The 25,958-nt window shown below is 42.4% G+C and overlaps 1 protein-coding gene across 5 annotated transcripts in view; it reads right to left on the bottom strand.

Moving 5' to 3' along the window:
- Window positions 1-25,958, bottom strand: part of ADGRB3 (adhesion G protein-coupled receptor B3) — a 455,754-nt gene that overhangs the window by 42,692 nt on the left and 387,104 nt on the right. For all 5 annotated transcript variants that reach the window (XM_083729828.1, XM_083729825.1, XM_083729824.1 and 2 more), the window contains 2 exons: window positions 2,903-3,053; window positions 1,788-1,857 (listed from right to left, as the gene is read on the bottom strand). In XM_083729828.1, coding sequence (XP_083585954.1) covers window positions 1,788-1,857; window positions 2,903-3,053 — 221 coding nt within the window. The remainder of the gene's footprint in view (window positions 1-1,787; window positions 1,858-2,902; window positions 3,054-25,958) is intronic.

Genomic DNA, 25,958 nt, shown 5'->3' with positions numbered 1-25,958 from the left:
CCTCTCCAGCGGGGAGAGGGTCGCGGGGGGCTGCTTTAGCCCTGTGCGTGCTAAAGCAGCCCCCCGCGACCCTCTCCCCGCTGGAGAGGTGACGCGCGCCTATGGCAGGAGCCTCCATAGGCGCACGTCACCTCTCCAGCTGGGAGAGCAGGCACGGGGCTAAAGCAGCCCGACTCGCCCGCCTCCCTCCCACGGCACACCCGGCAACTTCTCGCGGCACACTAGTGTGCCGCGGAACACCGGTTGGGAAACACTGTTCTACTACAAGGACAGAGCATATATAGCTGTGATATCTTGTGTATTACTTAAGAAATATGAAACCTAGTTTACTTCTGTGTGGAAGAATATGTTTGAGAAAATATTGTCTTTCATGCTTGCTAAACATTTCAAATAAACTGTCCTTAAAAAAGTGTTTCTGCCAGTACTGAATATTTAGCATTTTTCATTCAGCAGTTTTCAAGTTACGGCACCATAGCAAAAAGGAAATCTACCTTCAAGGAAACTCTTTTTTATGTGTGTGTGTGTTAAATGCTAAAATAGCTCATTTTAAATACTGTTCAACTTACAATTCTAATGCTAATTTCTCACACTTTGTCACATTCAAAGCATCTTCCAAGTATTTTTTCACAGACTGAATGACACAATTTAAGTATTTTTCTGTTAATGCTTCATTGATGTCTTGCTTTTCTATTGAAAATACTTCATGAAGTAGACACCAAGTCACTCATCTAAAGCTCCTAATAAGATGTAATGATTTTAATGGAATACATGTAGCACTCTCTCAAAATAAGGCGCTCTTAATCCATCTAAATTCTAAGTGCCTTTAGAGCAGAGCTTTCCAAATTTTTCATGTTGGTAACACACTTTTTAGATATGCATAATTTCGCAACACAGTAATTCAGTTTTACTAGCAAACCAGAGATTGAACTAACCCCTTTTCCAGCCCTAGGAGGAGTGTGAGGAGCGTTCACATGACCCATCTAATGTGTTGCAACACACAGTTTGGAAAGCCCTGCTCTAGAGAGCTGTTGAATGCCCTCCGTGCTCTGGGAATTTTAGCTCATTTGCCCGGCATTTGCAAAAGGAATGGTGAAGTAATAGCTGCTTCAAGGCAGCTTTCCCAAAACTGTTGCCCTCCAAATGTTTTTGTCTGTAACTCTCATCAGCCCCAGCCAGCATAGCTCTGTTTGCTGGGGCTGATGGGAATTGCAGTCTAAAACATCTCAATGATCGTGCACTATATTCCTAAGCCACCTGTTTCCAACTCACTGGCATTCCCAACCCTGCCACTACTGAATCTCATTTCCTTTTCCATATCAAATCCTGCAGAATAGTTGTTCAGGGAGAGATAAATGAATAGGAGTTGATATGGGCACACCATGCCTCCTTTGCCGAACTCTTATTAATCACAGTAAGATCTTGGAAGAAAGGGGATGGTAAATCTGCATTTGAGTAAGAGGCTGTTTGCTAGAAACAACTGAACGAAGAGGCCAGAACAGGCACACTAAGGAAGAAGTCCCAGGGTCAGGTACTTCTGTAGTGCTCTGACAAGATGGAAGACAATTTCCCCATTCAATAGATAGCAATTTGCTATCCTTTGGTAGCTTTCTGCCACATTTCTCCTCAACTGGGCCTGCCCATTGTTAACCAGCACACTTATTATTCACCTTTAAACAACTTCCATATCAGCACAGAACAGTAAAAATACCCAAAAGCAGGTTGTGTGATAAATAGGGATGGAGGAGCTGGCGGTCATTGAAAACGTTTATTATTATGGAGTGACTTACTAGTTACTGGTTCCGTATCCTTTTGTCTTGGTAAAACCTATTGATATAGCCACCACCAGTGCTGGTAGACCTGTAAGAGAAACCCCCAGTGATTAGCTTAGTGTCAGGCATGTCCAAAGTCCATTTTGGGGGCCTAATCCGGCCCCTATGGCAGTTTATTTCCTGGGGTAAAATCCTAAAAACAACTTTGGTCGGCCCCCATGGCCCTTCACTTCATCAAATCTGGCCCTGTTTGGAAAACGTTTGGACAGAGCATGAGACTCTTAATCTCAGGGTCATGGGTCTGAGTCCTCCATTGGGTGAAAGATTCCTGAATTGCAGAAGGGTTGGACTAGATGATCCTCGTGATCCCTTCCAACTCTGTTGGAATTCTGTGATTCTGTGATTGTATGATTACTTCCCTACACATTTAATGGCTGTTTCCACAACATATTTGTCAAGTCTCTAAGGTGCCACAGTGCCTTTGTGGTTTTTGCTGAAATATGGGCTACTCTCTTAGAATTTATCCACCAATCGTTATTCCTGTGAGCCACAATGCATGCTTCTTCTTATGGGATGTGAAAAACCACAGCATACTATATTAACCTATAGAGATTGATTTCATGGGTGGGGGGGACCTTTTCACCAGCATGTAATGTTAATGCCCACTTCACCTACCAGGAGCTTGTCAACAGTTCAGCTTCCATCCCAGCATGCATCATTTTTATGTTGCTAAGTGACCAGTACATTTGACATAGTATACAACAAAGAAACCACACTGAGCTGTGATGTATTTCAGTAAGGGTCTTTAAAATAAAATAAAATAAAACATTGCTTGTGTTTTTGTTATTACCGTGCTTTACTGAGAATCTGCTAAAGGCTGCAAGTTATGGTGTGATAAACTCTCATAATCAATGAGACATTCATCACCAGCCATATCTTGAAGCAGATCAATAGAATTAAATTATATTCCTGCTTGCAATTCTATAGAAAATCTCCCAGTACTAATATTCGGTTTAGAAACCGTGCAATCTACTACCTGTCAGGATTATTGAAACATGCATTCATGTTCCAAAGGTTATCCGTGCATGAAACATTAAGCTGAAAAACATCTTAGCTGAGTCATATGAACTCACCCCATCCAAGGCATAAAAAGCGTTTCCTTATGAGTCGTGTCCTAATTTTTCCAGTAACAGCCATGTAAGACTGCCACGCTTCCGTCAAAACCCAACAAAATGAAGCTAAGAAGAAGAAATGTAAAAATGCTGTGGTCGTGGTACAGATCCCCTGCAGACAGCAAAAGAAAGAATGGTTGTATTTAAAACTCAGTGATAGTCAGTTAATCAAAGGACTGATAAAATTTCAACAGTTTGACTTCTACTATGCAACAAACTCAGCTTTTATACCAGAAAAGGATAAAATGTCTGACTACATGCATTAATGTACACTAATCTTGTGTGGGAAGGAGTGTCTTCTGTTTGGAGCCCAGACTGGCCTCTTTGTAAACCATCCATGTCTCCAAGCAGTTTCCTTGTCCCCCCAGTTGGAAGGAACAGTGGTCATGCTGTCATCATAGGGAACATTGAAAGTACACTGCCCAGATAAGAAAAGGAACAGGAAACTAAAGTACAGTACAATTTATAATCCCTGCATTACACAAGTGTGTGAATTAGGACAGGAAAATAGTGTCTACCTGGTGTGCACTTTTGTGCAAGAATTCCAACACATATGTGCAGGAATAATTTGCCTGAATGCTGCCTCCCATCACAAACTCCTTGCATGTTAAAAGACAGCCCATTCGGGGACAAGGATTTTGTCTACACTGGAGTTTAATGTGGATTTGAAGCTGCTTGTGTCTCTATTTTGGGGGAAGAGCAACGTCCACATAATGTCTTCCTTGTCCAAAAAGCAGCCCACAATTCCCACCCCTTCTAAGTTTGGATGTTTCCGATCCTCAAATAATTTAATGAGGGAAGAAAATGCAGTACAAGATAGCACATTACCCAACTAGGAATTCATTGACGCACATTGAGTGGGTAGGTCTCTTTAAAAAACCAAAAAGCGTATGATGCCATTTCTCTGGGCCACATTTATCAACACATTCCCTGCTTCCATTTTGTTTCTATTAGCCCAAAGGTAATAATGCCACCTGCCCTTTTCCACCACTTGTAGAATTTGTATTTTTAAAGCAGCTCTTTTGCATAGCCCTGCTCTTGTTCTAAACAGCAGTATTACATTTTTAATGCCCTTGTAAGTGCAGGAGGCTGGAAAAGGAGAAGAAAGGAAGTAGCAGCCTCTTGTGTGAGTGACTCCAAATCCTTTCCTGCCTTGAAGCAACACATTTATTTTAAAAAAATGTTGGCTGCACTTACGGTCAAATCTGGTATATAAGAAAACTTGTATTTCATTCTCATATATATATATATATATATATATATATATATATGAGAAAATGTGTATGAGCACAGGTAAAACGAGTACCTGCATGCATGTGTACAACACACCTCAGGTTTCCAGAACTTATGGTGCATGCAGAAGTACTAATTGAGGTTAGGAGAGAACAGTGCTCAGCGCAAATGCATCTCATCAAGCACTGCCCACTAGTGTGGACAGGAAACACAGAGAGAGACTTTGGAGGCATAAAACTGATAGTGCTCATGTGTGGCCAAAAATGCACAAACCCATGAATACGGCAACACCCCAGTGTGGACATAGCCTGGACATCTTTCAGACATACGCTAGTTCTGCTAACCATCCATGTTTAGTTTGAGTAAGAAATGCAATAGGGCAGAAAAGGAGGTTGCTTTTTGTGTTCCTTTTGGCTATGAAACCTTACAAAACATGCATGACACAACAGCTGTAGAGCACTCTTCAGCTTTCAAATAGAACCAGTGCAAACCAACAATCCTAATAGTATCTCTCTCTCCCCACCCAGACAAATTACAAGTGTACATTTGAACTCCAAAGGGGGAAAGGGCTAAGCTCCTTGCCTTATGGAGATTTCACTGCAAACTGCAAATAATTTCAACCCATGGAAAACCTTTATATATTCAGCTGCCATATCTCTATATTTTGAAGTGTGGTTTACACCAGTGTTTCCCAACCTTGTGCCTCCAGATGTTTTTGGCCTACAACTCCCATCATCCCTAGCTAGCAAGACCAGTGGTCAGGGATGATGGGAGTTGTAGGCCAAAAACATCTGGAGGCACAAGGTTGGGAAACACTGGTTTACACAATGTAAAAAAACTACACCGTTATTTGGGTTATCCCCCTCCCTCTATGCATGTCAGTTTCTACCATCTGAGAGGCTCTTTGAAGCCATCGATAGAAGGCTCTCATCTGACACTGTACCACTTAATTAAACTTGACACAATGGCTCATATAAGTGAGCTTGACTTTCCTATTGGAAGTAAATTATGATCCATCATGTCCCTGCTTTGCATTCACTACAGAGCCCTAGATACTGGAGATTTCATAATATAATATCAAATGACATAGTAGCACTCTAGCATCAAAGTAACATGGGTAATTTAAAGGGATACACTGCACAGGTTACATTTCCTGGCAGCAAACAGTTGTTTGCAACAGACAAATGAACATTTAAAATTATTAAGTTATTAGTGTGGGATGGGTTGTTGATGGCTAGGAGAGGATATACTAAATACAATTTATCCCTCCAGTCTCCCATGTGTGTGGGTTAAGCAGAGCATTAAATTTCCATCCTTAGCAACAAAAATATAAGCTTTGGAACTAGGCTGTGAAGCCTTTCCTTTTCTGACTAACTCCAGCTCATGAAAGGGAGCTGGATTCCCCCCCTCCTTTTAAACCCCTCTTAACAAACAATCAGACGACAACTTAAAAAGGAAACTTAAAAATAGCCTTTGCTTACTTAACAGTATTGCATTGGCTGCAGAACTATGCAGGTAAAAATAGTTCTAGGTTTCAAGATACTTAGCTGATTACAAAAATGGAGTCTGTGCTCAAGGACAGTGCAGACCGACACCTGCCCATAGCTGTCAACTTTTCCCTTTTCTTGTGAGGAATCCTATTTGGAATAAGGGAATTTCCCTTAAAAAGGGGGGAAAGTTGACAGCTATGCACCTGTCTGCACTGGAGACATGGGGTGGGGGAGAGGTGGCAGGAAGGATTAAATGTATTGGTTTTCTCTGCTACAGTAAACAGAGGAAATGGCATCGCACAGAGCTCTCTCTCTACCAATTGCATTACAGTGGTACCTTGGGTAACAAACATCTCAGGTTACAGACTCTGCTAACCTGGAAGTAGTACCTTGGGTTAAGAACTTTACCTCGGGACGAGAACAGGAATCGTGCAGCGACGGCGTGGCGGCAGCAGGAGGCCCCATTAGCTAAAGTGGTACCTCAGGTTAAGAACGGACCGCCAGACCAAATTAAGTTCATAACCAGAGATACCCCTGTACTTTGGTACGAGTCTGCCTATCTAGCAGTACAGTTCTGTGGTTGTTTGCCCCTAGACCTTCTAACTGTTAGATATTTTGACTGCCAGTGTCCCACAATTAGAGTCTTTCTACTCTCTTCCCAGCTCTGTATGCAGGCGACAGGCACTTATGTGGGGAAGGATTTTGCTGCCAGTGTTTATGTATGCAGAGACAAAAGTGGATTTGGCAATTTAGGCACTTATCCTGGGGTGGGGGTGGGTTTCAAGCTCATTTTTCAAATGCTTCATTTTCTGTGATCTCAAATCAGCATCTAATCCAATTCAATCATAAAGTGCTACTTGACTTCCTGATCTTAAGTATATAAACTGATGTACCTGCCTGCCATACTGGTGTTAAGAAGATGCCTTGTCACAACACAGAAAGAGAGCAGAATTATTCCTAATCACAAAATGATAAATAGAAACAGCATAAATGTGAAGGTAAAGATTACTAAAATACTTCAAAATATATACAAATCATTTATGCAAACCGAATGATATATCCATCAAACAGCACAAGTTTGCTCTGGATCCCAGATGACTGCAGCTAAGCACAAAAACCATATATGTCCCATAATAAATGTTTTGGGCCTTTAGAGTGGCACAAGTCTCTGGGTTTTTTTAAACAAAAGAAATAGCAGAGCTATCAAAATGCTTTCCATAATATTTTGTTGGTGAACAGTATTACAAGTCATAATGAAACCACAGAGTTGCTTTAAGTGAAAAGATAAAGGGATGTTGCTCCGTTTTAGAGCATCTTTGTTTCATGCAGAAGCTTCCCTGTTCAGTCTCTGATGTCTCCAGGTAAGACTGGAAATATCTCCTATGTGAAAGCCACTGCCTGTTAGTGGAGACATTACAGAGCCAGGCAGAATAAAGGTATACAGCAACTTCTTACAATCAGTGGGCTGAAGTTTTAGGTAGCAAAGCTCACACCATGGCAATCCTCAAATAACTTCCCAGAGTTTAGACTTCATGGCTTGAATTCTAGATGCCCACTGCATTACACAATGGGAGAGGTCACCATTTTCTGCTGATAACCTCCCTCCTGTATCTCCCCCCTCAGTACTGCATCGCATGACATACCGTCTAACTTTTTCAACCCCCAAACTGGGATGCACTCTGAGACAAGTCTTCTGACCTGCGCTTTTGCACTTTTGGGGGGACTTTTCTGCAGTTTGGGGGGGGGGGGACGAGAACACTGTGTGAGAGCATGCAAGGTTGTGGCACCCCCATATGGCCCCTTCGATCTTGGGTAAAAAAATGGGATGTCCCATTTTTTTCTGGGGCACTTGGGAGGTATGTGTTGATCTGGAGTCTCCCTACCACCCTTAGAAGCAGCTTTTCAAGGAGCGCCTAGGGGCTACAGCATGTGGGGCCATTGTGGGGTGGGTAGAGAAGCTGCTTTGAGCCATCAGAACTTAGCCTGCAGTTTAAAATCCCAATCATTAGTTTCAGGGCTGGTGAGCATATGATCTGAGGGTGTAATGAGAATTGCAATGTATAGTGGTTTGAGAATCAGGCTCCAAGTCTATGCAGAATGTTTAGCATGACAATTTCTAAAAAAGCATGCTATTTTAATCCCCATGAAATCAGGGACAAACGTGTTATTGACTTCGGTGATTAAAAATTTAGGCTCAACACGGTGTACCTGCGAATGCCGGCAGTGACAAGCAGGGAAAAACATACTATGCACTAAACCTACTAACTGGATTATTTTCAGTTACAGGAACAGACAGGGGAGAATAGAAGAGAGGAAAGTTATAGCGTGCATATTGATCTTTAGAAGCAACCACAGTAGGTAGTTGTGGAATCAAACTTTATTTTATTACCATTCATCCTTATGTTTAACAGCTCCACATGCTATCCAATCATCCCATTCAGGTTGCTCGCCTCCTCCCCTTGACTGGGTAAAATATCGCAGTATACAAGATTGCCCACATGAAAAGATGGTTTTGAAATCCAACCAAGGAAACAAAAATCCCAACGATGTAAGTATACTAGAGCTACTAAGTTTATGACGGACAAAAAAGAATTCAGCGTTTAGACCAAATGCAAGTTGCAGAAGATAACACTTAAATTCAGATGATTAACAGTGCAATTGTTTTACTGCCCACTCAGAAATAAGTCCCACTGACTGCAGTGAGGCTTATTCATAAGTAGATGGGTACAGGACTTTAGCCTAAATGTGTGTGTGTGTTTTATTCCCCTCCCTAAGTAAATTTAAAATTACATTTGGTTTTCTTATGAACAATAGAAGTGTGTGTTGGTATGCGGGAGAGAAATCCAATTCTGGATTAGGTGAACCCTGTTACATAGGCTCTGGAGCTCACTGTCAAGAATGTGATTGTGCTTGGATCCCACTTGTGGGTTTTCCAACAGGCATCTAGTTGGCCAGCCAGTGTGAGAACAGGATCTGGACCAGAAGGCTCATTGGCCTGATCCAGCCTCTTCTTATGCTGTTGTATGCTGTTGTATATAGTTTAAGCTAACACACCATGGCATGCCTGCTGTGGGATCATCTCAGGATCTGCTCCCCTTCCTTAAGTTCAGCAGAAAGGGAAATTTCTGGAGATAAATTCCTGTTTTATGCATCTCCCGGAGGTTGGGACCTTGGGACAGCATCTCCCCTGGATGGTATGTAGTGTCCTATCATGAAAATCCTCTTCCAGAAAGCCTTCTGGAAACTATATGAGAACTAAATATTCTTCGTTCTGGAGGGCTTTTGTTTAACTTGTCAGATGGTTAATGGGACTGTTCATACATGTCACTTCACTTTGAGGATTCTAGGTGCAAAGCAGGATGTAAATCTAATAAACAGCATTCAGCGCATGCGTTAGGGCTACTGTACAGGAGTTGGTGATAAAGATACTCAATGTCATTGTCAGACAGTGGTCACCTCTAGTCTGTATAGTCTTGCATGACCTTTTTCAGATACAAAACACACAGCCGTTTTCTGATTAAGAAAGTGATGGGGAAATGTGCCGAAAAGTTTGGGGGATGAACAAATTTGGGGGATGTATAAGCACTGCACAAGCAAACTCAGGATGAATGCTCATTGTCAAAGCTCGTTGTCATAAAATGTCATAAAATGAACGAATACACAACGGCGACTAGAAATAGCCTAATTTCCGTTTACTCTGAAGTGTTTTTAAAAGGTCTTAGTCATGCTTGAGACTTAATAAGCTCTGTTGAATCAACATGCTAACAGTGAGTGGAGAGTCTAGGGCATCATTTGGCATTGATGTCACTTGCTGAATGATTATACTATGCAACTTGGTGGATTGATGCTCCTGCATTGACAATACGTGCAACTACTAATATACAGCACAGAAATGGGTGGACACAGGATGAGGTGGGGGCAGAATTCATGAAAAAAACTTGCTTATGGGTTGTATGCTAAAAACATGTTTAGTATGTATGAGATTGCAAGTCACTACCAGGAATATTATGACAGTGGAAGCACAGAAAATCAGAGGATACCCGTGCTTACATGCTGTAGCTGGGGCATAAATATTAGGAATTCATTCTGCACAGTTATTATTTGCCTTCCATGGCAGATTTTGTAAATTTTTAAGAGTATTTTTATATTGCAGAGTTTTGCGGCAAGAGAGGTCTTGCCAATGCAGAATCCTTAACTGAAAGATCACCAAGGAAACCTATTCTGCGTGAACAGAACACTGATCATGTTGAGAAAAGTGCACACTCACTACACTGATATAAGGAGAGAAATAAAGACATATATAGTTATGGAGAAAATTGGTCTCTTTAATTTAGTCAAAATGTTCTATTTCAACACACATGGAATGTGAATACCTGCACAATACAGGTTTGAATAAGAATTACAATGGTTGGCTTGGATTTTTCAAGAAAGATGACCTCTCAGCACTCTGAAGTAATGGATTATAATGACCTCCCTCACATAATTTATATGAAGCTGGATGTGATGGCGAATAATTCTAAAATGAAAGCACTTTGTGCACAGTGAAAGTGGTATAAAATTAATATTAATAGCTGGCATTGGGTTACTATGTGCCATGTAAAAGTAGCCTTTAGCAGTTTGTATTTCTGTTCTTTCAAATGATGTAGAGCAGAACCTAGGAAGTTGTGGCCTACCAGAGGTTAGGTAAAGGGAAAGGACCCCTGACAGTTAAGTCCAGTTGTGAACGAATCTGGGGTTGAGGTGCTCATCTAGTTTTGCAGGCCGAGGTAGCCGGCGTTTTTCCGGGTCATGTGTCCAGCATGACTAAGCTGCTTCTGGCGCAATGGAACACCGACACCAGAGCAGCGCACCGAAATGCCTTTTACCTTCCTGCCGGAGCGGTACCTATTAATCTACTTGCACTTTTGGGTGTGCTTTCGAACTGCTAGGTTGGCAGGAGCTGGAACCGAGCAACAGGAGCTCACCCCGTTGTGGGGATTCGAAGCGCCAACCTTTTGATTGGCAAGCCCAAGGCTCAGTGGTTTAGACCACAGCGCCACCCGCGTCCCACCAGAGGTTGCTAGACTTCAATCCCCATAAACCCTGGACATTGGTCATTCTAGCTTGAGCTGATGGAAGTTGTAGTCCAATAACATCTGGGGAGCCATAGGTTCCCCATTCCTGATGTATATGGAAGATGAGGAGTATCCCAACTGGATCCAGAACCTAAGATTTAGACGCTGAAGATAAGTAGGTAAAGGTAAAGGGGCCCCTGACCATTAGGTCCAGTCGTGGCCGACTCTGGGGTTGCGGCGCTCATCTTGCTTTATTGGCCAAGGGAGCCGGCGTACAGCTTCTGGGTCATGTGGCCAGCATGACAAAGCCACTTCTGGCGAACCAGAGCAGTGCACGGAAATGCCGTTTACCTTCCCGCCGGAGCGGTACCTATTTATCTACTTGCACTTTGATGTGCTTTTGAACTGCTAGGTTGGCAGGAGCAGGGACCGAACAACAGGAGCTCACCCCGTTGCGGGAATTCGAACTGCCGACCTTCTAACCAGTAAGTCCTAGGCTCTGTGGTTTAACCCACAGCGCCACCCGTGTCCCGTTGAAGATAAGTAATCTGGCAATATAAAAATCTCTTATCTAGTACTGCAGTATCTTGAAAATGGAACACTTTGGTTTTGTTTTGTTTTCTACAAAAGCTGTAAATTGATTGTGTATGTGTGTGTGTTTTAAAAATGCCAGGAATCTCATGCACAAGACAGGGAAGTTTTAAGGCTCACTTAATACATGAAACCTTGAACTTGGCTAATAGGTAGCCAGTCTTTCAACACCCATGTGATATGTGTGAATCCCACTAAGCACTTTAGCAAATGTATTTTTCACTAGCTGCAGTTTCTGAGCCATGCACAAGAGTTGCCCCAAGTACAGTGCACTAATGAAGAACACAAAGTTACCAATGTATGGACCACAGTGGAAAGGCTACTCTTGTCCAGGAATTGCCATAGTTTGTGCACCAACCAAAGTTGGTAATGGGTGCTCTGGCCTATTGAGGTCAGTAAAGCCTTGAGTGACAGTAATGCTCGTTAAAACTATTCTGGGCTATTCATTGGGCAGATGCCACTGATGTGCGTTTTCCCCACAGGTTCCAGTTACAAGATTTAGATGTTATAACAAAGCATGAATAACAAAATCCGCTAGAAATAAAATAACTGCAATATCAAATTTTACGAATTATTTACAAATAATAAAATAAATCTGAGCGAGACCAGTGGAAGTGAAAGACTCCACCCCCATTCTAAGATTTTCATCCCCACTTTGGACCTGTCACTATCTCTCAACTTAACCTACTTCACAGGGTTGCGATGAAGATAAAATGGGAATGAAGAATGATGTATACTGCCCTGAGCTCCTTGGAGGAAGGGGTGCAATAAAGGAAACCCAATTTGATGCTGATAACCTCTGTGAGAATATTTATGAGTATGAAACTTATTTCACTTTCATTAAATGAAGTTTATATAAGTTTCATACTCAGATATATTCTCAGAGAGTTTATCAATTGTCTCTCCGTGAGTCAATCTTCAGTAATGGAGTGTAAGATCTTATGCAGGCTATATAAGTACAGTAAGTAAGTAAGTAAGTAAGTAAGTAAGTAAGTAAGTAAATAAGAGTTGAAATAATCTTAAGTGACTGTCTTTGACCTCCTTCAGCTTTCCCCAGTACGGCTTTTTAGGGACTTGGGTAATTTATAGGGCTTTGTTTTTTCCCATTGCTCTTGTTTAGTGCACTCGTGAAGCAATTTTATCTGGCTCCTGGTGGCCTTAATCCAGTTGTGAACAAGGAGTAGTGAAATGCTTCCCCTCAGTTTTTCTGAAGAGGACAAGGTGGGAAATGATCTTAAAGGTGTAAAAGAGAGAATGAGAGCCCACATTTTAATGTGGCATCTTGCCGTGAATTCTCTAAATGATGCCCTGACTATGCCTGAGCATCTGTGCTCTACAAGTGTGAAGCCCTTAATGCCAGATGGCACCAACTTTATTGTAAATCCTGACCCATCCATATGGAAGTCAGTTAGTGTGGCAAAGTCTACCAGTGGCCCCAGCGGGTAGGGATGCCTTATTAACATTCAGGAGGAATTTTAAAAACATCCCTGTTCACCCAAGCATTTGACAGCTGAAATATACTGACCCTGGCAAGCTGGAACTTAATAGCTGTAAGGGCATTACTGCTTTAAAGTGTCTTAGGAGTTTTAAAATGATTTTAATTGTATTGTTTTGCTGTTTCGTTGTTTGCTGCCCTGGGCCCCTTCAGGAAGAAGGATCAGGCATAAACTGAATAGATTCCTTTGGAATTTCATTCCCTTGAATCTTATAGACAGGATCCATTTCTGTTGTCTTTTGGGTGCCTACTGAAGACCCTTATCTTTCAACAAGCCTTTTTAAGCTGAGACCTTCTGCAATCTGCATTTTTATTGGAATGGTTTTTAAGATGGTTTTCTATCTCCAGCACCACTTTCTGGAGAACATAGTGCCACCCAAGAATAGAGGAATTGTCAATGCTTGGTTCAGTGTCTATGTAGTTTGAGACCATTTTGGGGTAGCCATTGTTCTAAGGTAAGCATTTCAGATGCTTTGGGATTCAGCTTGCTGGGCGGTTATATCTAGCACAGTTCTGATATGGCATGTCAGTTTCCTTGACTGGAAGGGTGGGGGGTGGAGATGGGGATGCTCACACTGTCATTGTTTCAAGGTAACTTGACAGTGAAGTGGTCTTTGGGTACTCTTATCCCACAGACACCACAAGGAGAAAGATATTGGCTTCAGTTTTTCAGTCCCTGCAATTTGCATTACTTCTCCTGTTCTTCAATGCAATCTCTGTCTCTGGAAGACTTAATTGAGCTTTCAATGTTTAACTTGCATGAATATCTGAGTAACCTGCTTCTCCTCTCTTTAATAAACAATTTGCCTTTGAAGACAGATGTCTGTGTCAGGTAGCAAATTATTCTGTTTTTTTCATGCTTCTAGGAAATGCAGTCACAAGAGGGGAAGAGGGAGGGAAGAGAAGGGAAGGGAAGGGAAGGGAAGGGAAGGGAAGAGAAGAGAAGAGAAGAGAAGAGAAGAGAAGAGAAGAGAAGAGAAGAGAAGAGAAAACTGCTGCACACTTCAGATATATAAACAACAAATATTGGAAATCCAAAAAAATTCTTAAAATCTCTACTTTCCCACATCCCTGGATTATTATTTTTTTAAGTTCTTTGATTCATCTTTTTTTTTATTAGTGTGGTTGCTAAATCCAACCATTTGAAAATTCTCCACTGATTTTAGAATACAGTGGTACCTCGGGTTACATGCGCTTCAGGTTACAGACTCCGCTAACCTAGAAATATTACCTTGGGTTAAGAACTTTGCTTCAGGATGAGAACAGAAATTGTGCAGCGGTGGTGCAGCAGCAGCAGCAGGAGGCCCCATTAGCTAAAGTGTTACCTCAGGTTAAGAACAGCTTCAGGTTAAGAACTGACTTCCAGAATGAATTAAGTTCTTAACCCGAGGTACCACTGTAGTAGTTTGAGCCAAACTCCCATGATATTCAACAAAAAGATAACATAAGGAATTTGTTTATATATTTCTTGTTAATTTGTTATTTCAACTCATGGTAGCACAAAGTTTATTTGGGTCCTCCAAAGCCCTATTAAGCATGAAAGCGAATAGAAAGGGGTTAAAACCGTGGCTATTTTAAGGTAAGGTTACCAGATTTTTTTCAATGAATCCAGGGACACTTTTCAACATCAATGGATTTTGTCAGGGGACTGATTTGTAAATCCGGGGACTGTCCCCGGGAAACGGGGACGTCTGGTAACCTTATTTTAAGGGGTATTACAAAACTGTTCATTTAACAAAGAAACACACCAGCATTCACAGTGACACATGGGCAGCTCCTTCTGCGCTGTGATTCTGTGGCTGCTCCTTCAATGCCCCACCCCCAGAAGTGCTGCCACAGAGACAAGGGAGGAACCGTGTCTCAGTGATAGAGCACATGCTTTGCCTGAAGAAAGTTCCACATCCTACTCTCCAACATTCCTCAATTTATATTTTACCATATAAAAAAATAAAATATACACCTACATATTTTAGCACTGATAGTTCTAGATCACCCTTGGCTAAAATGCATTCAGTTGGAGAGGGATTTAATGTGAGCAACATGTTCTCTCTTCCACACTTTAGACTGTGAAGTAACATCAGTGCAGCTTTGGGGAAACTCAAGTAATCCCTGCTTGGGTCCTTTGTTTCTTTTGGGTTTCTGTTCCTAAAGATTACTTTTAACTGCCAACACCTCTGCAGAACAGGCAAAGACCAGTTTGTTCAGTTTCTTAGCATGTTGCTTCATGTAGAGATGGTGGCATTTTCAATCACCGTTCGCTGAATGGCTTCTCGCGTTCATGCAGAACAGCTCTGTAGCCATGCCAGTTTTCTCAGACCATTTAAGACAGATTGGGCGGCAGAGTGGGGATTTATCCCACAAACTCTGGCACAAGTAATTCCTTTCCAAATGTTTCTTTTGGAAAATATTCCCTCCTTGGCCTTCCTTTGAGCGGGCTCTGGAATATCTGTAGGTATTTGGATAGTTATTATAGAAAATGTGTTTTTAATTTTCTTCTACAATTTGTTTGCCACTCTTGAGAGTTTGTGCATACAAGCAGCATACAAGTTCCACAACAAAAATAAAAATATGTATACAGTAAAGAAAAGCTGGATATTAAACATGCTTTTTCTCCCTTGGAAGGAAGCACCTAATGCAGTCTGCACAGCTTGCAGCACTTGGAGCTGAATGATGCTTAGAGTCTAACTGCAAGCAATGTTAATCTCACAGCCTGCCCTTGAATGCCAGTTTTTTTTTCTTGCCATGGTAGGATCCTAATCCAGATCAGAAGCCTAGTGTAGGAGAGGAAGAGAGTTTATCCTTTTGCTGCATTGTGGTCCTGATCTAAACTGGTCCTCCCCAGCCCCCATGCTTGAAATTTGTATTGGGGAGAAAAGCTCCTATTGGAACAAATGGGTCGGAGAAGTAATACTGCCTTAGAAAATAGTTCTGCCAAAGTCCACAAAGTTGACATTTTATTAATTGCAACTTTTAAAAAACAACAACATGACCATCAGTGCCTCCTATGTTGAACAAATATTTAGACAAGATAAATACACACCCTTCCAAGGCAAAACAAACTTACACAACGTGTTAATGTTACGATAGCTAGTGACAATTGGAGAAGCTAGAAAGAAGAAGTGAAAATTGTTTGCAATTGTACGTAGCTTATAGTTAGGATTTGTCAAGATGGCCTGGTTCACATGGCATGGTAAACCAAACTATGGCTTAGCAAGACCACGTGAATGTGCAGACTCCTGTAGCAGAGCTCGCAACCACTTAGCTCCTCATCATAGGTCCTTTTTACTGCTTCACCATACTGAGCTAAGCCAAGGTAGATCAGCCGTGAGACACTTAATCTCAAGGTCATGTGTTGAAGCCCAATGTTGGGCAAAAGATTCCGGCATCATAGGGTTGGACCAGATGACTCTCATAGTCCCTTCCAACTCTACAATTCTATGATTCTATGATGTTTGTCTTCGGTAAATTCAACGCCATATGCATAGAGTCTTTGATCCAACCAAATATGCACTGAGCAGCCTAGGCTTGCCACATGTTGATAGATAGATAGAAGATGATGATAGATAGATAGATAGATAGATAGATAGATGATAGATAGATAGATGATAGATAGATAGATAGATTAGATAGATAGATGATAGATAGATGATAGAATAAAACATTTTACCAAAAATCTGTTTAGTGGGGAATGATGGAATTAGTGCAAGGGCTTCTGCCCGTGCAATGGGACTTCCTCTCCCTCTTGCTGTGCTTCCAAAATATGTTCTGGGGTTTCACCCAACCTCTGGAGCAGATGGGGTGGGGTGCACAGAGAGAAGATGAACATAACATCCCACTGCACAGGCAGAGGTCCTGGCACACAACAAAATTACTTTGTTGAATGCAACCATAAATACAAGCTTCTGCTCCCCATCTTGGATCAGAAGGATTTTGGCTTTCAAAAAAAAAAATTAAAAAAAATTGGAGAAGCACAGGTGTTGTACCTCTTCATCCAATTTGGCCTGTGTAAATGGGAGGAGTTCAGGGCCCAGAACCAAATGTGGCCCTCTAAGCCACACCCTCTCTCCCCAGCCCTCTTCCCTGTACTGGTTCTCCTCTGCATTCTCCTTGAGGGCTTTTACCTGGCTGGAATGTGCTCTTGCACATTCAGTGCTTCTTGCTTGCCTGTATAGAGGATAGACTATGCCTGAGCGTGTTGTGAAACTAAGCTGTTTCACATTTGTTGCTTTGCCAATGTTTGGCTTCGGTCATACCCGCTACTGGCATGTGGTCCCTGAAGAGTTGTCCAGAAGGGAAGAAAGCCCCTGAATGGCTCTCCATCTTTGCCAAGCTGAATTAGGATGTGAATTGTTTTTCAGAGGATGCTACCCTTTCTGACTCTAGCAGTTCCAGAATGTTTTCAACAGTCCTTCAGAAGCACGTAAAGCCTTTTTTCCCTTTTCCTTCAAAGATAAAATGGAAAATGAAGAGAAATGCCCTTGACAAGGCTACAGGCATTTTTATAACAAAGCTTCATAATTAAATATTAGGGCTATAGATGACTGGCAATCACATATTGGGCATGTGCCATAGCCTGGTTTAATTTAATAAAAGTCTACTGGCCTGCAATATTCACAGGTAGATAGACGATTGCAATCACGTAATGTAAATGCAACACAAATTAGAGTTTAGAACCAAAATATTTCCATAGGTTGTTTCTAGAAGGACTAGTCCTGCAGACCCAACTCTGGTCGTTTTGGAATTGGGTGGTTTTGTCCTTTGTATGAGAGATAAATACATCTTGGAGCCCAATGGCCCAAGAACTGAAGAATAACGCCAAGGGCACAATTAACACCTGCAAGAGCAAATGAATGTGCAAAGCTCCTTAAATGGTTTGATTTTCTGCCTAGGAACTCATTTGCAGATACACATTTTATCTATCTCACTGCTAACTTTCATATCTTCAAAATTCCAGCTACAGAACATTAGAAATCACCATCATCATCATCTAAATCCTTGCAAATTACAAAGTGGACTGGTGAGGAAGAGTCATCTTTCAGAAGAAACAAAACCAAACAAATACACCTAAAACTGGTAAGATTGGTATCACTGAGCAGGATCTTGCCAAAGCAAAGCAGTTTCATTTCCCATTGAAATGTTGAAATGATCGGGACTGAGAAATGTTTTAGGTGACCCTTGTTTGATGCTGGGTATTTATTTAGATATAGGACATTGAAGCCACATTAAACATACACCTCTCCCTCCTCTCTTCTGACTAAATGGCAGGTGCAAGTCTTATGTGTGTTTGGAATATATGAGCATTTCCTCATCAAAGTGTGCATGCCCACCCACTCCTCCTATACAGATTCTGCAGGTATTTGGGGGGGCATCTGCATTAATTGGCGTTCACCACAGTATACTTCCATCCCACATGCGCCAATATCGATTCAGATTTCATATTATATCTTATGAACAGAAACTGTTGCAATTTTGAGGGCGTTTCCCTGCTAATCAAAATGATGGCTGGAAAGGGAAAATCAGCAGCAATTCCATTTCTCACTATTAGTGATTAAAATAAGTTGAAGCAGCAGCAATCTGGTTTTATTACATGGCAGCCTGCCATGGTATAGGATTAAAATAGTGTATTGATTTAAACCCGTCCACTTTACAGTTCCATATCAGAATCCTCTAAATAAAGAAGAAACAGGCACCTTTCCCTAGGAAATGCACACTGCATATGAGATCAGTGGGAGAGCAGCTGAAACAAGAAATTATTTAATACCAGCAACTGTCTGGCTGGATGGAGCATGCAGTCTTCAGTATATTCCCACTGCAGGTATTCTGACTTTCCCAAGTTGTCTCTGCTCTGCAGAAAGCCGTATCACCTGCTAGAAATGTCCTTCAGCAGTTTACAACAGGATAGTCCCTGTTTAAGAGAACGAAAGGAGCCATGCTGGACATTAAAAATGTCCCACCAGTGGGGAACATTTCAGTAACTCATGACACGGAGGCACTCTTACCCTGACCTTACAATTGATATGCTGAAAAGTTTGCTGTGCTGAAAAATTATGCTCCCCCCCCCTTTTTAACCACTTTCTATCAAAAAATGAGGGAAAGAAAATTTCAACGGGATTCTCAAAGGTGGGGTGCAGCTGTTTTGTTGTGCAGACTGTGCTTTTTAGATGGCCAAGGGATGTTTGTGAGTGCAAATAATCTCTTTGGTAGTCTGCAGCCTTCCTGGGTCCCCACTCTTCCTGAAAACCCCCTGGCTTCCTCTGCTGTGCTTTCCTGTACACATGGGAAGGTGGAGAAGATTCCTACTGCATGCCTGACAGCTGTTCATGGGGCAGGGTTATGAGAAGCCCATTTGCTTTTAAATAAATCATTGTGGAATGATTGTTTTTAAAGGTAAAGGAAACAAACAAAATAAGCAAGTGCACCAATCTAAGGTGCTTAGTAGCCAGGCAGCCATGCCTCCCCTACTTCAATTAAAGCTCATGGGGAGATGTTCTGAGGTAAAGTCTCCTAAGCCTTTCTTTTTCTACAGTAAATATAGTCAGGTGTGAAACTGGAGAGTGTTTGAGAAATGTATAATGGAAAGAAGAAACACATGCAATCCCCCCCCCAAAGCATGTTTACTTCTCATAAAATAGGTAATTTTAAAGAAATTCTAAAGTGCCCAGACAGAAAAATAGGAGTGGGGGTTTTTTGGAGGGGAAGAGAAATTTTTAGAAACTGGAGTTCAGGTCTCACTCAACAGAGCATTAACACAAGCTAACTCAAACAGATATAAGTAATAGCAGTAATTCTTTCCTTTTTTTGTTAATTTTTATATTATTAATTGGCAGTAATTCAAGACAACTGGTTCTCCTAGTACATGTTTCAGAGGATGGCTAAATTAAGAACACAACAACCACAACTACAACACCACCACACTGAGTTGAGGCCATACTCGTGTGAGGTTGTTTCTCACTCCCTCTTTCTAGCAATAGCAGCCCCATGTTCTGAAGCTCAGAAACCTTCTGGAACGGAACCCCACAAAGCAGCATGAGGTGCTGCCAGATTCATTAGAAGCACCTTCTAGCAGGGGTGCCAACTTGAATAAAATATTGTGGGGGCCCAGGTAAGCCCTCGCCCCACATAATCGATCACATGATGCAGTGCACACACACCACTTGAATGGGAATGCCCATCAACTTTGTTGGGGCCTGGTGCCTTAATTTTTTTATTGTGGGGGGCCAAAGCCCCCACAGCCCCTAGGAGTTGGCTCCTATGTCTTCTACACATGCATAGACACGCCCCTCCAAGCACACAGAAGCACTCACAACAAAATGGAGGGGATTGTATCCAGCCCAAAAGGCCCAATCACTGCAGGGGGTTAAACTAAATGACCCTTGGGGTCCCTTACAATTCTACAATATTATGATCATACAGTACATAGTTTTATTGCAATACGGTAAGTTTCATACCACACAAACATCTGCAAAGGCCCATACCAACTCTCCAGAGACTTTCATTTCTTTATCATGTTAAGGGTCTCCACCAAAATTACTGTCCATTTACTTAGAAAATTATGTACATATGTTGTTGCTTTTTAAACTCATCTGCTTACTGTTAAAAGAAATAACCACGCCATGTTCCTCAATGGCATTCCTTTAATTTTAACACAATGAATGAAGCAAGGGAAATGTTCCAGCCATGTGTTAATGGTTCTTAAGGAAGTGTGAATGCCTGCTAAAGAGGCCTTAAAGGCAACTGCATAGGCATTATAAGGCAGATGGAATCAGCAGGAAAAAGTCTTCCTGGCAAAGATTCCTAACATTTTATTTAATTTTTCCATGGCCCATATAGAAATAATCTTTGTGCATATCCTATACACAGGATCTCCTTCCTTCTGAATTTGCATGCTTGGATTGAATTTGTCAGAGTTTTACAGCTGTACCAGTGGGTGTGGCTAGAGCAGGGGTATTTGCATCATCCATGCGCCCCCAAGTCTACAACCCATCACACTCTTTCTTTTATTTCATTAGATTATACCCTACCTTTCTTCTAGATCTGCCATCCAGGCACTGACCTGCCACAGACCTGATTAGCTTCAGCAGGGTGGTGGCCTTATGTGCATTCAGACAACACACTGGAACCACTCACCCACATGCAGACACACACAGGCACAGGCAGGCAGGCAGGCAGGCGCGTGCGTGCGTGCGTGCGCGCACACACACACGTCTGATGGGGAGAAAAACAGGTGGGAGTGGAGTGGGCTATCATGCAAACAAAGAGATGGTAGATTGTTCCACCCATGCAATGTTCTGCACTTCGGAACACCTGGGAAGAAAAATCTCCTCCTTTGCACTCTCCCCATTTTAAAGCAGATTTCCTTAGACTGTGGCACTAGTGATCTGTTTCAAAGAGTGTTTCCAATTTTAAATCCAAGTATCATAAGCTGCCACCCTCCTTGCACCAGTTTCCATCACCTATGGAATATTTGGCCCCCTCGCACACCCATAAGCCGTAGTGATTTCCTTCCCATCATTGCTGCATTGGGAGTGGCTTATACAGAATGCTCATATCCCATCAACCATTCATACACAGGCAGCAAAGCTAACTAGTGTGTGTATAGGTGAATCGAGATGGGTGGGGCTTGGCACCTGTGCTAGGGCCTGCAGGAGACAAATGTGGGTTGCCCAGTGTCAGAGGCAAGGTGGACTATGCAACAGCATCTGGAAATTATCATGGATGACAAGGTTACGAGTCCTGATTGCCACATTCTGCTTGTAGGTTTGGAGGCGGTGTGGCTCTGAATACCATCTGCTGGGGAACAACAGCAGAAGGAGGTTATTCCTCTCATGTCTTGCTGGTAGGCTTCCCAGAGGCACCTGTTTTATTGGAGTTGGGTAGAAGAAGCTGGACTACATAGGCCTTTGGTCTGATCCAGCAGGGTTCTTACTTGGTTCTTAGAAGCAGCCATTTCTGATGCAGCCTTGACTGTGTTTCTCTGCATTGCAAAGTGAAATTCAGTGTTCCTCAAAGTCATATTGCTGTAGAGCTCCATGCCAGCTTTCATGTTAGCTCCAAATTAATTGATAAATGCCTATCATTGAAAAGTTGTGTAGTAGATATTTGCTTTTCTTTTAGGATTTTTGGTGCTTATTTGGAGAGATATGGCTGCTTACATATGCATGTATGTATAGGTAAGAGATTCATGCTCAATGAGGAAGCATGATTTGTGCCCCCTAATAAAGTGCTTGCGATCATTGCACTAAGAGGATATATGTTTCCTGTAAGCTGGCCTTTCACTGAGGATTTACTAAAAAGAGAGAACACATTTAAATATCCATGACTTCTAATTTAGAACTTTAAATCATGCCCAATTTGGCTGGTGGCTTCTTGTTTAGACTGCAGTCTCCTTGAGGAAGGAACAATTTCTCCTTCTCTGCTAGCTACAGAGCCAGTCGTTCCAGCAACATTCAATACATTTGCGTTATTAATCAATGAGGCTATAAATTAGGGCGATGCTGTAATAGCAGTTTAATTTCAGTATTGTCTTCTCCCAGTGGAAAAATGAGATTTCAAATGAAGTCTAGGCCACAGGGCTTCGGAACAATTCTGAGTGGTTTGCTTTGTACATTATCTCAACAGTTGTGTCAAGCTGCTAAGCTTACAGACCTCAATATTTAGGCCTGAAGCACACGTCCCAATGAGGGCAGAATTTTCAGTAGGTGCTCAGCTAAATCTGTCACTGCCTAATAAATGACTCATTTGTTGGTTTTTTTGGTGCTTCTCGTCATTGATTTTAATTCCTCGTCTCTTTAAATATGCCATTATTCACCCCACTCCACCCACGATTCCTTTCCTCATTAATATGCCCTTCCTGAAGCATGACAAGCATATCATTTCAGGAGATAAATGGCTCCCCATCCTTCAAGGTGTTAACACCATGACAGCTTTATGGTAAATCCTTGTTACTAATTATTTTAGAAGTAGGGCTGTGGCAACATCTGGATGAGGCTGCAATTTTGCCTACCTCTCTCCCTTCTATCTGTAATTAACCTTGCTATTCTTAGCTGCTAAGCACAAATCTTGAGTTGGGTTTTTTGGCTATTTCATTTGCATCGAGTTGGGTGGCAGCACGTTTGTTTTCCACCCATACTGTACTCTATTATCTTTGGTTGATATCACTATGTAGAGAATGATTTTCCATTCCCTCTCCCCTCCCTGTGCTCTTATGCTGATGACACTCTGCTCAGCTAATCAATTGATCCCTGCAACCTGCATTGACAGAACCATTTCAGCACTGCCTTACAAGTTTCCTTGCTCTGACTCACAAATCACTCGGATGCCAAAGATGAAACCTTTAATTAAGGAAATTCAAGGGTTTTTTTTGCAGATTTGTAGTGAGCTCGCTAGCCCCTAAAGAAAGATGGAATGTATTCTGGCAAAGTCAAAATGCTGCACCACACTCTTGGCATGTATCACTGCCTCATGTCAGTCACTGTGGGAAAATTGGAAAACGAGACACGGCAGGCCACAATGTGGTTTGCCAGTGATGCATCCAGATGAAGAAACAGAAATTTAAAAAGCAAAAGGAGCTTGCTTTCCATTCTAAGGCTACTCCCTTCCTTGGCCAAAATAATAATAATAATAATAATAATAATAATAATAATAATAATAATAATAATGGTTTCCTGTCATTCATAGCAGGGCTGGGAGCACTCTAGTGTAGAAGAGATGCTCAAGCATTGCCAGTGATTAAGCAGATGGAGATATGCTCAGCAGCAACTGAGCACTTAACAGGGCCTGTGAGATGGCAAGGGAGGCCAGGAGGAATCCCAGGACTTGGTGTCCTCAGAACCACATCTGATGCTTCCCGAGAAAGCCACTTAGTGAGAATTCTGCATGGCTCTTCCTTGACATGGAGACTTTGAGGAGGCGTGAAGCTTCTCTGAGGCTTTGGGAGAACAGAGGAGAGGGAAAGTCTCTGCGGTTTTATTTTTCTCAGAGTGTGCCGCTTGAAGAGCTGCAAGACACAACCTTCCTAAGCGACTTCGGCATTATTAAGCCATTCCAGGTAGGTGCCGTTCCATTATCGGAAGAGCAGTCCCTGGCTCCGGTCACCATATGGGCACCTGGAACTCAGCAGCTCTGGCAAATTACTCTCTTTCTGTCTCACCAGCACATGTTGTGCTTCTAAAATCTGGCTCGGTGCTGCGCAAGCCAACTGGGTACTCATTCAGTGTATGCTGACTCTTGTCTAGTGGACTGATCACACACTGGGCATGCATCCAATGTAAAATGACCTGTGGATTTGTGCCACTGCAGGCCAAGCTGGTGGTGAGGTGCCACCAGCAGCCCTGGAAATGGAAGACAAATATTCCTGGCTCATTTCCAGCCACAGCAGAGCCTCCTTGAAAGTGTCTTACCAGGAACTGAAGCAAATCCTCTCTCTCTCCTGCCACAATGCTTTCGTTAAGCCTACTACTACTACTACTACTACTACTATTATTACTACTACACAACAGTACCGGAGCCAGCAGGAAGAATCAGGAGGTGTTAGGACCCCTTAAAATAAAATATAAAAAAGCTTAGAGTATTATAACGAGAGGCAAACTGGCACACCGTGAAGATGGTTTTGCTGATCTTTGAAGTTATTTTGATTTCTGTGGTAGTCAAGGCAACCATTGTACAAAGCCTCAGCAGGAACGAGAAAACTACCCAAATGGAAATAAGAGAACCATGCAGAGTATCACCAGTTTTTTCAAAATGTCACCTATCTGCACATTTAGATCAACACACTGACTTAAGTTCAAAATATAATAATGCCACATCAGGAAGCTGGGGCAGGTGGCTCTCTAAACCTTTGTACAACTCTTGAGCGCTATAGGTTTTTCCTTCCCCCACCCTCTTCCTTTTCTCTCTGCTGCATTCTATTCGTCTTGGACGGTTTTAAAGAGTAAATGTAACACAATTCTTGAAATTATATATATGGCAAAATAACATTGGCACACTGCCCATCATCCAAAGAGCCTTGTGATTTGTTCCACTGTCAATATGCACAGGGAATGCATAAGAAAGAGCCCTGTTGGATCAGGTCGGAACCCCATCTTGTGCGTGCAGCAACTTGTTTTCATCTAGATGGAAAGCCCTCAAAGCAGGATGTGAGCAGAACATGATTCTTCTTACCAGTGATCCCCAACAACTGGTAGACAAAGGCAACTGGTAAGACAGTGACAATTCTGGTGACCCTCCACTGAATACAATGGTGACATTTTTATACACCTCGGAGCCCCCCAAACTGTGCTGTGTGAACAAGGCCAATCACTTTCCAAGCATGGGTTTAGGGTAGTTCTGCACAACCTGTGGCCAGCTAAGCAAGCCTTTCCCAACCTGGTGCTCTCCATACATTTTGGACTACAACTCTCGGCGGGCACAGTCCAAAACATATGGATGGCACCAGGTTAGGGAAACTTGGGATAAGCTAAATACAACCCAGCACTGGCCACGAATGGAGCCTAGAGAATTGTAGTGTGGGTGGCGGCTGGCTGTCACAATACTTTTGACCTACGTTTGGTAGATGTGTAGGCCTAATTTTAGAGTGAACGTGCACAAGGTTTGTTTCTGAATGCGGTCAATATCTTTTTGAGATGATGGAATACGTCCTAGGAATTCAGTGCAGAAACTTTGGCATAGCCTCTTGAAGCTAAAGACACTTTCTTCTATAAACTTATTCCATGCAACCCTAACTCTATGTCTTATACACAGGGACAGCATTGTCAGGCACTTTTCAAAGGCCCACATACCTACAAGACACCTGCTGATGATCTCTGGAGCTTTCTGGCTCTCCTCCTCCTTGCTGAAACTGCCCCCTTCAAGTACCGTATTTTTTGCACCATAACACTCACTTTTTTCCTCCTAGAAAGTAAGGGGAAATGTCTGTGCGTGTTATGGAGGGAATGCCTACGGGTGGCGGGGGGGATCTGCTGCAGTCTGAGCAGAGGATCCATGGTTCCCCTTCCTTCCCTCCACCGAGGCTCACTTTGAAACAGCAAAGCGGGAGAAGAGCCGCTGAGTGGGGAGGAGAGAGGGACAGAGAGCCTGCTTCTTTAAAGGAGCAAAGCGGGAAAGGAGAGGAGCCACTTACACGAGTGTAAGCGGCTCCTGTCCGGTTGGTTCCTTTA

Source organism: Podarcis gaigeae (genome assembly GCF_964106915.1).
Source record: "Podarcis gaigeae genome assembly, chromosome: 3".
Lineage (NCBI taxonomy): Eukaryota > Metazoa > Chordata > Lepidosauria > Squamata > Lacertidae > Podarcis > Podarcis gaigeae.
Note: the sequence above shows the minus strand (reverse complement) of the source record. Positions and strands in the feature narration are given on the sequence as shown.